Raw genomic sequence first — 15,774 nt, 5'->3', positions numbered from 1 at the left:
TGCCTGTACTACAAATTCACTGCTCCAGGTAGCCTTTTTTTTTTCTTCCATTTTATTGGGTACAAGAGAGAGAAATTGAGAGGGGAGGGGAAGACAGAGACAAGGAGAGAAAGATAGACACATGCAGATCTGATTCACTGCTGTGAAGCAACCCTCCTTCAGGTAGGGAACTGGGGCCTTGAACCAGGATCCTTGTGCTTTGTACTATGTGCACTTAACCTGTTGTGCCACCACCAGACCCCCCCAAACCCCCGCCCCAAAGAATGCTTTCAAGCCTTTGGCTCTGGACCACTTTTCAGATATTTCACAACCAGCAATGAGGTCCCTTTATCCTTGCCAACCACACAGCCAGTCCAGCCTGCTCCCTCCCAAGTGTATCTCTTCCCAGTGAAACACCTCCATTAGCCTCCTTCACTGAACAAATATTGATGGAGTGCCATGCCATGTAGGACAGCACAGGTGCTGGGGACAACAGACCCAGGCCAAGTGCCTCTGGCTTCTCACAGTGTGCAAACAACTGAGGCTAACACTGCACAGGAGGGGAGCTGGGAAAGGCTGCAGGAAAGGTTACAGGCACTTGGAGATCAATGCAGGCTTCTTGGAGGAGGAGGAGGAGAAGGAGGAGGAGGAGGAGGAGGACACATCTGGCATACACCTTGAAGGATAAGAAGGGCAATGCATAGGCCAGCCAGGTTGCCACCGCGTACTGAGAGCCAACAATGACAGGCTTGTGCTGAACCCTTTGGAGTCTCAAAAGTGGGTGGGACAGAGTTCCTCCCAAGAGGACCTCACTGTCTGGCAAGAGGTCACTTAAGAGGGGGACCTCACAGAGTGCTGCCTTGAGCCAGGGACTCTTCTCTGAGCTTTAGCAATTGCAATTCACTTAATCTCCATGCCAACCTCCACACAGGCACTAGAAGCAGCAGAGAAAGGGTTAAAGAGTTAGCACCCAGGCTGATAAGAGGCAGAGCTGGCAGCTGAAACCAGGAAATCTGGTTCCTCCCAACTGCTCTGCTTACCAGGCCCTAATCTATGTTAATCAGACCCCAGAGGGCACTGTGGGCACCCAAGTGAGAGGGTCCCTGAGGAGGGACCCGACTGAGCAGGCTTTCTAGCACCTGCCATTTACCACAGTGGCTCTGAGAGGTGGGAGGCTGTAGAGGCAGTGGACCCCACCCAAAAGAGCACCTTCTGCACCCAGGTCCAGCACTGTCCCTGGACGTCCTGTGGCTAGAGTTGCCCAATTTCCCCACTGTAACATCCAAAATAAAGGTCACTTCAGAACTTCATAGCAGAACATTGGGGTGGGGCTGGGGGAGTGACTCAGGGAGAAGGGCCCCACTGATGTGGCTGACATGGCTCCCATAGGGACATCTGGGTCCTGAAAGGGTGGGTGCCATGCCCAAGGTCACACAGCAGTAAGTAAAGCACACTTCAGGGACCCTCCTGAGCTGATGCTTCCCAATAGTCCACTGCCCAGACCCTCCCTTTTCCCTTTCTGAAATGGACCAGCCCACTGCTTGCACAGGCTGGGGGAGGGGTGGCAAGGTCTAGGTGGGGGAGATAACACAGTAGTTATGCAAACAGTCTCTTATGCCTGAGGCTCTGAGGTCCCAGTTTCAGTATCATCATAAACCAGAGCTGAGCAGTGCTCTGTTAAAAAAAAATAAAAAATGGAAGAAGGTTTATTTGTGGGGCTCCATGGGAGGCAGCTCTGTCCCCATCTGGGTCTTATATGCTCCATTTCCAGACTTCAGGGTGCACAGTCACACATAGTCCTGGGCGTCTTGGACCTAGACTAAGGAGTCCAGCTTCTGCTTACCTTGCTCCTGGCTCTTTGTTTTGTTTTTAATATTTTATTTATTTATCCATGAAGAAGATAGGAGGGAGAGAAAGAACCAGCCATCACTCTGGTACATGTGCTACTGGGGGTCGAACTCAGGACTTCATGCTTGAGAGTCCAATGCTTTATCCACTGCGGCATCTCCTGGACCTCGCTCCTAACTCTTTTTTTTTCTTTCTCCTGTCTCTTTGTACTCACACACAAATTCTTTTTCAGAAATAAAGACTCCCCTTATTTCTCTGTCCCTAGGCAGAGAAAGAGCTGCTCAGTGGCACAGTGACTTTAGTCACACAAAACTTCAGGGACTGCCTGACTTGTCCCTGGGGTCTGGCCTCCTAGGGGCCTCATCTGGCACCAGGTCCCTGAGAAGGAAGGAATATGCAGTTCCTTTGGATGGGGCCCATCCCAGGAAGGAGGAGCCCTGTCTCCAGAGAGATGACCCTGCCAGGGCCCCTTGGGAAGGGAAGGGTCTGGACAACAGAGTCCTTTGTTCGCTTCTCAGAAGTAGCCACCTAGTCCTGCCCACCTCCTCTGCCCTATACCCCCCACCAGCACTTGAGCTATCCCTGGGGCAGGACGCACCCCATATGGGGAGGGAGGGAGGTGGCCCAGGAACAGACAATACCTAGTCTATTTTGGAGCTCATGTGCCCCACCCCAGAGCCACTGAGTGAGTGAAGTCTGCTTTACTGGGATTAAGGGGACGTGTTTAAAGTGTAAGCCCCTCCACTTTAACAGGGTGGAACACCCCCCTCACTCAGGACTCTTCAGTCTAATGAAGGTGACACCATCCTCCCCCCACCCCCAACCAGTGTCCTGTAGGAAGTCTGCAATTCCTGAAAAGTGGTGAATTCACTCCAGCACTTAGTGAAGCTGGAAGAAGGGTGATCAGTGATTAAGAACCAGATCCAGAGGTGGAGACTACACTCTCCATTAGGAAACAGGCAAAGCCCCCAAACCACAAAGAGATCCCCAAGTGAGGAACATCCCACGGAGTGAATAAAGCATCCTGAAACTAAGGCTCACATGGATACTACCTCACTCCTGCCCATTATCTGTACCCTGGCACTAATTCTTCCATCTGGAACACTTCAGCTTTCCTCCAAGACCAGCTCAAGCCACCTCCTCCAGAAGCTATCCCTGGGGCTCCCAGACTAAGTGATCTGACTCCCTCTTTCAGGAGTCAGTACAGATAGACATGCCTCCTCTGTGACCATCTTGAACTACTGCTGTGTCTGGCCCTCCCATCCTCAGTTCAGCTGACCCCCTAGATCCTTATACCACAGCCCCCACCACACCCAGCCCAGGGTCTCATATCCTTCCTTCAAGCATAAAGAAAAGCAAGGTCTTCCCTCTCTGTCTGCCAACTGTCTCCAGAAGCCAGTCTCTGCCCTCACTTTTGCCAGGTCACTAGCCACTGCTTTCTGGATAAATCCCAGGGGTCTTCCCCAGGCTCCACTTAAGGACTCTCCTGCCTCCATCTTCACATTCCATAACTTCTCCTAGAATTCTGGCACCCCTGTGTTGAGAACCATCTCTGAGCCTTGGTCTTTCAAATCCCTGCCCCCTCCAAACCTCCCCAGAGACCCTGGGCCCATTCCCCCCCTCCATTCCCAATCTTACTCCAAGCTCAATACTTCCATTTCCCGCCACCCCACAGATGGCCCTGGCCAAAGCCACAGGACTTCCCCAAGTCCCAGCCAAGATGGATCACACAGCAGTTTGCCACCAGGAAAGCCAAGCTGCTGATCTGCTGTCCCTGTCATACCCACTGTCCTTCCCTGTTCAAAACATCTGCAGAAAAGGAAATTCCATTCCATCCCAGGGCCTCACAGGAAGTTCTCCTGTCATCTGACCCTGACCTCTGCACTGCCCATTGAGTTAGTAGGAACCACAAGAACCAGGAGGGATACACTGCTTGGGGATGGGGTCAGCAGGAGGCTTGGCGAGCAATGGGGATCCAGAGCAGCTCCCTTCACACTGGGTGAGAGTGTGGCACAGTGGAAAGCCCTGGAGGTAGAAAGCCTGATTGCTGGCTGCACTGGCAGCAAACGGATCATTTGTCTCCTCTCATCGGCCTCCACAGTCTAACTGTGGGACTTTAACACTAACAGCATCACCCAGAGAACCTAATGAGCTCATGCCTATGAGTCTGACAGCAGACACCCAAGCCAGCAGGCAGGCTAATATCCCTAGCTGCTTGGGGCTAAGACTCCTGCTCCTGGGGGGGGGGGGGGGGGGATGATGGGCTTTCAGCCTCCAGCCCAGAGGACCTCCAGCCTAGACAGCTTGGCCTCCGATCTCCAACCTAGACAGCTGGGCCTTTGACCTCCAACCCAGATGACCCTTTTCACTCCCAGGGTGCAACCCCTGACTCTCCATGGACCCATTTCAGAGCTGGCTTTTCTCAGGCTTCCAGCAGGGCTCGCAACTTCCAGATCCTGCATGCCCCTTGCCACAGGCCTCTCTGGGAGACAGAGTCTGGCTCTCTCCCACCCCTCCACAAATTGCTCTCTGAATCACCACTAACTTCAGCAGAAAACCCTCTCTCTCCAGCACGACATTCCTGACTGTTGATGGCCTGTGTTCACCTCTCCAGGCTCATCTGTCATCCCTGGACCAGACTCGTGCTACCACGTGTTGCTTTATGCCTCCGAGTGATGTCCCCAAGCCCACCCCCTTACCCAGATGAAGTTCAAATGTGAGGACTGGGCTAGGAACTCCTTTTTGGACTTCCCACTGCACCTGTTACCCTGAGTTACAAATGCCTGCTCTGCTCTCAGTCTTCTGGGGAGGCAGTAGAACCATTCATCTTTGAACCCCTAGATCCTGATTCTGAATTGAATGACTCTGTAACTGCTTCCAAAGTACCTGGTTCATGCAACCATCACAGCATCAGTCTGCAATTAGCCCTGTCTGGCTATGTGCCATCTCTCTTCCCACCTTGGCCCTAGGAGTTCCTAAAGGGCAGGGGCAGTTTCTGATCAATTCTCACTTCACACTCATTGACGAGTGTCTGTGTGTATGCGAATCATTATAAAGGACAGATACAATGCCTCCTGATCCTTAGAGCATTGGGTATTTGTAGTTTATTGTTTGAGGTCAGAAATCAAGCAAAAATCCAAAGGTCTAAGGAAGGGAACAAGGCAAGCCCACTCATGGTTTTCTCCTTCTCTTCCAAATTACTTTGCAAACTGTAGGCTGGGGAAAGAGGCCTCCTGGGGAGACAGGACATACTGGGCAGAGAGCAGGACCTCCACCACCACAGCAGCTTGCCCAGTGTGTTCACTAAACACAAGAAGAGTCGTAAATGCAAGTACTGATGGATATGACACAGAGAAGTGAAAACTAATGTCCCAGGAAACTAGAAGAATTGTCTACCATCTACCCCTATCTCCCCCCCCAAGTCATGCAGAGCAAGGAACTGAGGGAAAAGCCCCTGGCTCCAACATCTTCAACAGAACCTGGCTATGAGCAGAGTCCCCATTTTGTTGACAAGCCATGCTAGCAGGAGAGGAGTGACCCTTCTCTCCAAGTGACAGAAAGGCAAAACAAGGCCCAAGAGGGGTTGAGTCACCCCGAAAGCACAGCAGTGCAGAGAAATGAAAGGGAGAGCGGCCAGGTACTGCAGGGAGGGAAGCCTGGCCTGGACTGAGTGGTCAGGAGAGTCATAGATGTAATGCAGGCAGGAGTCACACATACCCTGCTGGGGACAGTGACCTGGGGCAAAGTGCTGACCAGCTGACTGTGGTGGAGACCAGCCACTAAGATGAATGAACACACACCTTGTTACAATCTGCAGTCTGTCTAACTAACCTGCTGCATTTAGGCCCTGCCCCATGTAGACAGTGTGGCATCTCACCCTGGTCTCCACCCCAGGCCCCTCCAGGGACTCAGCAGTGCCCAAGGATGAGACCCAAAATAATCAGCCCAAATGGTTCCAGTCCCTGCACCTCCTGCCTCTAACTGCACTTGGCCTTAAGCAAGTCAGATAACCTTTCACTCTGGTTCCTCTTCCAGAAAACAGGAAGAGGAAAATTAAGCTCCTTAATGAGCTGTCAGGGTGACGGCTGGGAAGCAAGTTCTGAGTCTTAAGAGCACAAGTTCCCTGAATCTATTCCTTCTTGAGAATGAAAAGACTTTCTGGAAGACCCTCCTCATACTCGGTGTCTCAGGTGGAGCTGGTGTGAAATAGCTGTGTCAGTGGCCCTGACCTCTGGAGACCACAGGGGAGCTTCTCCTCAGTCTAATGAGCCCTGCACCACCACCACCACCACCACCACCCGAAGAGGAAGAACATGTCTTGCTCATCTCTGCACCACACTCTGCCCAGAAATCAGCAGGAGCTCAATGAAGAACTCCAGGAAGCCAGCAGAGGACAGAGAAGGCGAAGCAGGACACAAGGGCAGGAAGGTATCAAAGAAAGATGGGCATTAAAAGAGGGGCATGCAGAAGGGGTGGGAGCAGAAGAGAAGGGAGAATTTACCTGCCCACCTACTCCACCCCTCCCCAAAGGGGGACAAATAAACTTATGATAGTGGGAAGAGCCACCTGACCTAAGGCCTCAATGGGGTCCCAGGTCAGCACCCTTTCATACCGGTTTGCATTTCAGAGACAGCATCACCACTCCCCTTCTGAGTCAGGGAGAGCCCCCTCCCCACTCCCAACTCAACTGAGGTGGAAGGCAGACTGGAGAGATCAGAGGCAAGAGAAACAGTGGTAGGAGGTGTTTTTCCCAGGCCCTGAGGACCTCCCACCCCGTGGTATGAGAGCCTGTGCTTCCCCTTGGAGTATGGCACAAAAGTGAGTGTGTCAGAAGCCCCAGGGCTGTTGGCTTGTGACCACGGGGTGCCAATCTGTGAAAACACTAGTCTGGGCTGTCCGTGGGGGTCAGTGCTCATGCACCCTGTGCCAGCACAAGTGTTCATGCCAGTCAGGGTGATTACATGTATGTACCAGTCTCTGCCACAGTGAGTGCAGTGACAGTGCCCATGTTCTCCAGCACAGGGCACCGTCTGCGCCGGTATGCTGGTGTTAGGGCTTGTGTGTGCTGGAGTGTGACCTGCCCATGCAATGTGACTGGCAGGAAGAGTGTGTTGACAAAAGTGTGCCGGCGAGTGACAGAGAGCCGCCGTATGTGATGAGTGTGGCAGCTTGCGCGTGCCCTGTGCGTGCTCCCGTGTGTCTCGCTGAGGGGCTGCAAGCCAGCAGGGCCGGCTAGGTCGCCCCTCGGTGCCGCCCACGGTCCCTGCTCGCACCCAGACCTAGCAACCAGGCATCGGCTCAGGCTGGCGGGAGCAGAGGCGGCGTCCCGGCCCGCGGCCCCGCCCGATCGCCCACAGCCGGCCAGGCCGCCGCCTGCACTCACCGGGTCCCTTTGTCGCCCATGGTCCGCGGCGGCCCGCAGAGAGCTCCGCGGCGTCTGCGCCCAGGCTGGAAAATCCCCGGCCGGCAGGAGGAGCTCCGGCCCGCAGGCTGAGGTCTCCCTGCTCCGCCTCCTCTTCTCCCTGTCGCCGCCACTCCCGCCGCGTCCCCGCCCGCCGCTCAGCCCGGCGGTGGCCAGGGGCGTGGAGCCGCGCTGGGGGCGCCTGTGTGTGCGCGTGCGCGAGCGCACCCAGCCACCTAAGGGCCGGGCGGCTGGGCGCGTCAGGGTCTGGGCGTCGGCATGTGGGGGTCTGCGCGAGGGTATGCCCCGCAGTGTGTGCGTGAGGGCACTTGCTGGGAGGGTATACGTGCGCTGGTGTGCACGCGAGTGTGCCGGTTCGGGTGTTTGTGTGCACCGCTGTGTGCGCGCGTGGAGCGGTGTACACGTCTTTGTGCAGGGGTGTGTGTGTGTGTGTGTGTGTGTGTGTGTGTGTGTGTACACGTCTTTGTGCAGGGGTGTGTGTGTGTGTGTGTGTGTGTGTGTGTGCTTGCGCGGTGGCCTTTGTGTGCGCGGGAGGGTGCCCGCTAAAAGTCTGCCCACCCCCAGGCACTGCTCCCGAAGCCACACTTGCTAGGGTGAAAAACCCTGGGTGCTAGGCAGGGACCTCGCTCTACGCTCCACCCTCCCCCACCCCGCATTTCTGGGGAGTTAACACCCGACGACCCAAAGAAGACAGGAAGAAGGGGAGGAGGGTGAGGCAGAAGGCAGCTTCAGTGCTGGGGAACCGCTGAGGGTGGGAGGGGACCGAGGCGAGCTAGGGCGGAGGCGGGGTGGCAGGCGAAGAGGAAGCAGTGAGCAGAGGTGATAAGGAAAGGGATGCTTCCCTGACGCTCTACAGCCTGGGCCAGTAGCCTGATGGAAAGCACCCCACTAACCCCTCCGTAGCCTGCTTTGGGGGCGTCCTGAAACCAGCTCTCCCACTCAGAAACAGTCCCCAAGCATCCAGGGTGAGGCCCTAATACCAGCTAACAGAACTGCTGATAGGTGCTTGCCTGGCCCACAGCAGGTGCCCAGGAGATGTCCTCTGCAGGCTTCTCCAGGTCCTGGGAAGTCTTGGTCCGGCCTCTGTTTTGACTGAAATTCCAACCTGCTTTTGACCTCCTGCTTCTGTTTTGCATATAGTGGGACTGTCTGAGGTCCTTCCCACCCCCCTACCCCCCACGTGCTGCTGGGGTTTGGCTAATTGGCCTTTACAGGCCTCTAATACTGGTGTATTAATGGGAGGATCGGAAGCTATCATTTGCGCTGATGTGATTGTGGGTCTGTAAACAGCTCTTGTAATTATGCTCAGAAGCAGTTACCTATGGGTGGTTATATATAGTTGAGTAAGGATATCCCGGTGTAATTACTATAATCAGTTCCAGATGGTGGGGTGGTTGAGGTGGGTTGTTGATGAGCTGGCAGGGTGGTCTAGACTTGAAGGAATGTCAGGTGCCAGGAGAGAGTAGACTAGGACCTAGAGCCCCCTCCCCACTATGGCTTCCCTCCCACAGGGTGAAAAGAGAAAGCCACCTTTCATGGACTGTTTTTACTGAGGTCAGAGTTCTTGACAAGACACAGCAGAATCCTACAACATGACAGAAAACACTGTGAGGGCCCTGCCAGGATGAAAAGCCTGGTCCCAGCTGCCTGTGGCATCAGTTTCTCCACTTGAGGAACACAGGTTCCACCAGACCTAGTGGGCTCTAGTGATTGTATTCACAGTGGTGCCCAAATTATCAGGATTTCAAAGAATAGGTAAGATCTTCCTTCTACTCCATAAATATTTGTGTTATGTTAGCTGTAAAACATCTTAGTTTCTTCCATAGCAAATAAACAGTTCAGAAAATATATCAGATGGCTTTAGGGAACCCTTGTCCCCACACAAATCTTCCTAGCTGGTCTGGATAGCAGGGCCCCAGCATTCCAGGAACAAGGAGCAGACTGTGAAGTCAAGTGAAATCTTGAAGTACATCCCCACTAACCTATACACTTTCTGAGGGGCCAGGGAGTTGTGGTATGCCCAGAAATATTTGTTGCTCATAGTGCTGTGAGACAAATACTCTTATTTCCCTTCTTGTACATGAGTAGATTAGTGCTGGGAAATACTAAATCGTTTGCCCAAATCCATAGCCTTCTTAGTCTTTCCTCTCTTCCTCTAGCACTCCCCAAAGGTAAGCTAGTCTGTAGCAGAGCCAGAACTTCACCCTTCCTTCACTCCCCCTTCAGTAACTATATGTTGACATACTACAATTGTAATTAATAGAAATGTCAAAGCAGTGGTGTTGAGGAGGGTTCCAAATAGATTAGCCATAAGGTTTTTGCTACAATCATATTGCTGCATAACTGATTGACCATAAGGTAATTTTGCCATAAGTGATCTAACAGCTAATTGACAGTTTGGCTGCAAATTTCTTCCAGAGAGTGACATGATTGAAGGTTTTAGTGAACTGATAAATTATGATGATGTGCTCCAAGCAGTGGTTTCTCATTTTGGGTTTTGTTGTTGTTTTAAGATTGTATTTATTTAAGGCTGTGAAGATAGCATAATGGTTATGAAAAACACTTTGATGCCTGAGGCTCTGAGGTACCAGGGTTCAATTCCCAGCACCACCATAAGCCAGAGCTGAGCAGTGTTCTGGTCTCTTTCACTGTATCTTTCTCTCTCTTTCATTAAAAAATAATAAAATATTTTTAAATATTGTATTGATTTATAGCATGAAAGAGAAAGGCCAGAGTGGTTTTCTGGTGTATGTAGTGCCAGCAGGTAAAATTTGGGTCTCATGCCTGAAGTTCCTGCACTCTACCTGCTCGTCTGCCTCCGAGCTACATAACTTCTTATCTTGAAATGCTACATTGGAGGAAAAAGAAGCCTCTGATCTCCAAGACTCAGAATTGAACCGATATTTCCCATAGAACTTAGGAACATCTATCAGGGAACATGTGACAATAGTGGGATATGTAACATCTTATCAGGACACATCTGCCAGGAACAAACAGCAGTGTAGAAGGCTTTCATAATACAAAGCTCAAATATGTATCCAAGTGTTTGGAAACATACTCATCAGGAATCATAGAACAATCTCTTTGGGGAAGCAAACTGAAGGAGCTTGAGTCTTCTTTTGCTTGTAACTTCTTATTTTAATATTTATTTATTCCCCTTTGTTGTCATTGTTGTTTTTATTGTTGTAGTTATTCTTGTTGTAGTCGTTGTTAGATAGAACAGAGAGAAATAGAGAGAGGAGGGGAAGACAGAGAGGGGGAGAGAAAAAATAGACACCTGCAGACCTGCTTCACCGCTTGTGAAGCAACCCCCCTACAGGTGGGGAGCTGGGGGCTCAAACCGGGATCCTTACGCTGGTACTTGCACTTTGCACCACATGCTCTTAACCCGCTGTGCTACCACCCGATTCCCTGTTTCTAACTTGTAATATTATGTGATAAATGTGGTAAAAATGGCATTAAAGATATTGTGAATAAGTTAGCTAAAGAACTGATAATCAATGCTCTTGTGACTTAGTAATCACTTCTAAAACTTGGGAATCTTGGTTTTGTTAGGTGAGAGGTTATGACTGTGTTCATCAAAGGGTCATGTGTCCTGTCAATTGAAACCCAGATGTCAGCCAGTTTAACTTTTCCATTGAAATTGTCTTGTGGTCAATTAATTATTTCACAAAAAAAAATTATTGGTAGCAGCTGGGGACATAGATCCACATTAATGCACTGAACTTTCATGCCTTGAGTTCTAAAGTCTGAGGTTCTAGTCCTGGCACTGCCAGTGCTATGACCTCTCATTTTCTGTCTCTCATAAAAATTAATTAATTAATTAATTAATTAATTGGGGGCCACAGAGATTGTTTGCTAGATAGGGCACCTGCTTTGTCATGCTCACAATCTAAATCCAAGCCTTTGTACCATGTGGGAATAATGTGGCATCAGGGGAAATCTAGGTAACATGGAGTCTCTCTTCCCCTCTCTCTTTGTCTGAGTGAAAAAGCATCCTGGGAGCAGTGGCATTGCACATGTTCCACACACACAAAAGTTGAAACAAAAAACTTATGTAGAAACTGCCAATCAAAAGTTGAAGAGAGGGAGCTGGGCAGTAGCGCAGCGGGTTAAATGCATGTGGCTCTAAGTGCAAGGACCAGCTTAAGGATCCCGGTTGGAATCTCCAGCTCCCCACCTGCTGGGAGGTCGCTTCACAGGCGGTCAAGCAGGTCTGCAGGTGTCTATCTTTCTCTCCTCCTCTCTCCATTTCTCTTTATCCAACAACAGGATTTGTCCTATCCAACAATAGCTATAATGACGACAACAACCACAACATGGGCAACAAAATGGGAAAAATAGCCTCCAGGAGCAGTGAAGGTGCCGGCACTGAGCCCCAGCGATAGCCCTGGAGGCAAAAAAAAAAAGTTGAAGAGAATTCTATAAAAATAAACAATCAAAATTCAGACAGGTGTTCTAAATGGAATAAAGCAGAAGTGGGGGACTTGGATTAATGAAAAGGTGCTTCCAACTGATCAGGTCTCTGTAGATATCTGCAGGCTAGGACCCAGCAGTATGGGGCATGTGCAGATAGCAGGGGAGGGCTGCCCAGGAAGAAGGTCAAGGAGAACAGAAGATATATATATATATATATATATATATATATATATATATATATATATATATATATATATATATATATATATATATTAGTGAGAGACACAGAGAAAAAGATAAAGAGAGGGCAGGGGTAGATAGCATAACAGTTATGCAAAGAGAGTCTCATGCCTGAGGCTCCAAAGTGCCAGATTCAATCCCCTGCACCACAATAAACCAGAGCTAAACAGTGCTAAGTGAAGCTTCCACCCTGCAGGTAGGGACCAGGGGCTTGAACCCAGATCTGTGTGGATGACAACATGTGGACTCAACCAGGTACACTACTTTCTGGCCCACCCTATTGTTCACTTTCAGAGGCCCCTTTTAACTTTTGGATTATGTCATGGAGCTAGATGTCATGTATCCTTTATTGATATTACCAAGTACCACCAAAGAGTGTGGGCAGTGGTTCCTACTGAAGAGGTCATCAGAAATTAAAAGAAGGGAAGGGGTTTAGCTATATTTGGAAGAAAAGCCAAGAGCACCTGCTGAGCAGCCAGTTGTGGGTAGTGGAGGCTTCTAGATGATGCTAAGGTTTGAGGCAAACCTGCCTGCTTCGACCATGCCAGGCCACCTTCCAAACACATATATTTCTCAAGAGTGGCAAAGATTGAGAACTGACGGGTTCTTCTTTCCTGTATCAGCCCATGTATCTTCCACCTGAAAGACAGAATGATTTTTTCCCTCAAGGGTACATAGATTTTACTTTTGAGATTCTTTGGAGATGATTTTCTCCAACTAGGAATCCACCTTAAGTTAGTCATGTGCCTGAAATTTACCACTCACAATAATCATTCATAAAGGGCAGAGGTGGGTGGAGAGGATTGTTTCTGCTGTGCTGATGAAACACCAAAAGCTTTCAGAGGAAATGTACCCAAGCCAAGGACATAGCAAATAAAAGGAAGCTGCAACTCCATTCTAAAGCCTCTGCTTACCTGGTCAATAGTTCAATGTCAGACTGAAGTGTGAGCAGGTGGATAGGAGGATACATTTTCACCTCCATGTTCAATAAAGTATTTGAAACTGACTGTTGTACTTCGTCCATGTTAAAAATTAGTAAGTGAAGAAGTGTCCCTACCGCTGAACCAAGCAGAGATCTGAGGATCACCCTGTACTCTTCCTTTGTGCCCCTCAGTCTGTGTTACCCACCCTAAGTGTTTTCCAGTCAAGCTAGATAGGTGCCAAGAGCCTGACCATGCTAGGCCTTAAGGGTCTGTTAAGGAGTTTGATCTTGAGGCAAGGCGGTGGCACACCTGGTTAAGTGCTCACATTACAGTGCACAAGGTCCCAGGTTCAAGCCCCTGGTCCTCACCTACAGGGGAAAAGCTTCATGAGCGGCTAAGTGGAGCTGCAAGTGTCTCTCTGTTGTTCTTTCCCTCTCTATCTCCCTCTGTCTCTCTTTCCCTTTCTATCTCCCCCTTCTCTCTCAATTTCTCTCTGTCTCTATCCAATAACAAACAAATAAAATATTTTTTTGAAAAAAATTTTATCCAAAAATCAATGAAGAAGTTTTGAAATATCTTCAGCAGAACAATGACATGCCCAAGCATGCATTTTGAGAACCTGGCTCTGGCTGCTGTGTAAAGAATGGATTGGATCTGGGCCAGTGGGAAAGTAAGGAGAGAGACCAATTAGGAGGCGGTGTCGGCAGCTTAGAGAAGGATGATAACTGCGCTCCAGGGAGAGGCCAGTTAGGCTGCAAGGACACACAGGCTGGAAGCTTTCAGGTAGACCTGAGGTCCAGCCACAGAGTAGGTGGACACAGGCCTTATCCAGAGGAAGCAGGCTCACAGCTAAACACGTTCCCCAATATGAGAAGAGCTGTTTAGGTTTGTCTAACAAACTCTCTGGTGCATCTAACAATATTTCTCTCTAACAGGATTAATGCTGTTGAACTCTCACTACATGAGAGATTCAAGTTTCTCATTTGTATCACTTGCAATCAACAAAGCCAACTCAACTTACAGAATTCATTAGCAGGCTATTCAGGTAGCAGGTTTTTTTTTTCCTTCTTTATGTCTTTATTGGGGGATTAATGGTTTACAGTCTACAGTAAAGTACAGTAGTTTGTACATGTATAATATTTCCACATAATAATACACCCCCATTAGGTCCTCCTCTACCATCATGTTCCAGGACATGAACCCCCCCCAACCCCTGAGTCATTTACTTTGGTGTGGTACACCAATTCCAGTCCGAATTCTCCTTACTGCTTTCACTTATGATCTTCTGTCTATGAGTTAGATCATCCCATGTTCACCCTTTTGTTTCTGACCTTGCAGCATTTTTTTTACAATAGTCATGGCATGGAATGAGTCCATATGTCTAACAACAGACGGTGGATTAAAAAGTTCTGGTATTGGTGGTGTGGTGTGAAACTATGCATTGTAATCTTATAAGATACTATTGACAACAAGTTTTTAAAAAATTTAAAAAAGAAGTTCTGATATCTGTACACAATGAGATGCTCCTTAGCTACAGGAAAAGATATTGCCCTTTGCTACAACATGGATGGAACTGGAGGGGTTTGTGCTAACAGAAATAACTCAGAAAGAGAAGGGTAGGCACTAGGCAATTCCATTTGTATATGGGATATAGAGGAACAAAGTCAAATAAGAATAAACCCTTAAACTCTGGCCCTCATCCAAAGAGGAGAGGAGAAGTGTTGTGGGTAAAGAGGTTCAGCAGACTTTAGTAGAGAGATGTTGATACATTGGTAGTAGAATGAGGTGTTACCACACATCATGAAATTGTGAAATGACCCCTAAAATGTACAACCTTATTGTCCAACTTTACCTAAAGAAAAATATTTTTTTAATTATAGGATCAAGAAGATCTGACATTTTTTAAATATTTATTTATCCCCTTTTTGTTGTCATTGTTTTTTATTGTTATATTTATTGTTGTTGTTATTGATGTCATCGTTGTTGGATAGGATAGAAAGAAATGGAGAGAGGAGGGGAAGACAGAGAGGGGGAGAGAAAGATAGACATCTACAGACCTGCTTCACCACTTGTGAAGTGACTCCCTTGCAGGTGGGAAGCCGGGATTCTTATGCCTTCCTTGTGCTTTGTACCACCTGTGCTTCACCCTCTGCTCTACCACCCAACTCCCCTAAAAAAAAATATATATTTAAAGAATAAAAGAGTATTTAAGATTAGTCACTCATCTCCCCAGACAATAACTTGGATCTACCTGCATATCAGATTTCAGGCTCGGGGGAAAAAAAAACTAGTATAGTCACGGGAATTGATCTAAAATAAAATAGGCCTACTAGCTATCTACAAAACCCCCCAGCTCTTCATCTGCACTATTCAAGCCTTTAGGTTCATGATTAGTCAACAACTTGTTTGGCTTTATATGTTATCTCTCTTTTCAGCCACCAGGTTCCAGATGCTACCATGTTGCCAACCAGACTTCCCTGGACAGACAGTTCTACCAATGTGTCCTGGAGCCCCACTTTCCCAGAGCCCCACTCCACTAGGGAAAGAGAGAGACAGGCTGGGAGTATGGATTGACCTGTCAACGCCCATGTTCAGTGGGGATGCAATTACAGAAGCCAGACCATCCACCTTCTGCACCCCATGATGACACTGTGTCCATACTCCCAGAGGGATAAAGAATGGGAAAGCTATCAAGGGAGGGGATACAGAGATCTGGTGGTGGGAATTGCGTGGAGTTGTACCCCTCTTATCCTATGGTTTTATCAATGTTTCCTTTTATTAAAAAGAAGAAGAAGAAGGAGGAGGAGGAGAAGGAGGAGGAAGGAAGGAAGGAAGGAAGGAAGGAAGGAAGGAAGGAAGAAGATTCATCACCTATTTGACAAGATGGTAGATTACCCTGTAGAGCAAACACGTTGCCATGCATGAGGACCAGGGTTCAAGACC

At 49.0% G+C, this 15,774-nt stretch overlaps 1 protein-coding gene across 2 annotated transcripts in view; it reads right to left on the bottom strand.

The window, feature by feature from the left end:
• Window positions 1-7,616, bottom strand: part of ARRB1 (arrestin beta 1) — a 98,973-nt gene extending 91,357 nt beyond the window's left edge. Inside the window, exon 1 of one of the 2 annotated variants that reach the window (XM_060176818.1) lies at window positions 7,211-7,616. In XM_060176818.1, the coding sequence (XP_060032801.1) occupies window positions 7,211-7,230 (20 nt within the window). In that variant the 5' untranslated portion in view covers window positions 7,231-7,616. The remainder of the gene's footprint in view (window positions 1-7,210) is intronic. The other variant, XM_007520235.3, reaches the window with a different exon arrangement.
• Between the last annotated feature and the right edge of the window lie 8,158 nt (window positions 7,617-15,774).

The sequence above is a fragment of the Erinaceus europaeus genome, chromosome 17 (genome assembly GCF_950295315.1).
Source record: "Erinaceus europaeus chromosome 17, mEriEur2.1, whole genome shotgun sequence".
NCBI classification, from domain to species: Eukaryota; Metazoa; Chordata; class Mammalia; order Eulipotyphla; family Erinaceidae; genus Erinaceus; species Erinaceus europaeus.
The sequence above is the reverse complement of the archived record's forward strand: the minus strand, read 5'-3'. Positions and strand labels throughout refer to the sequence as shown.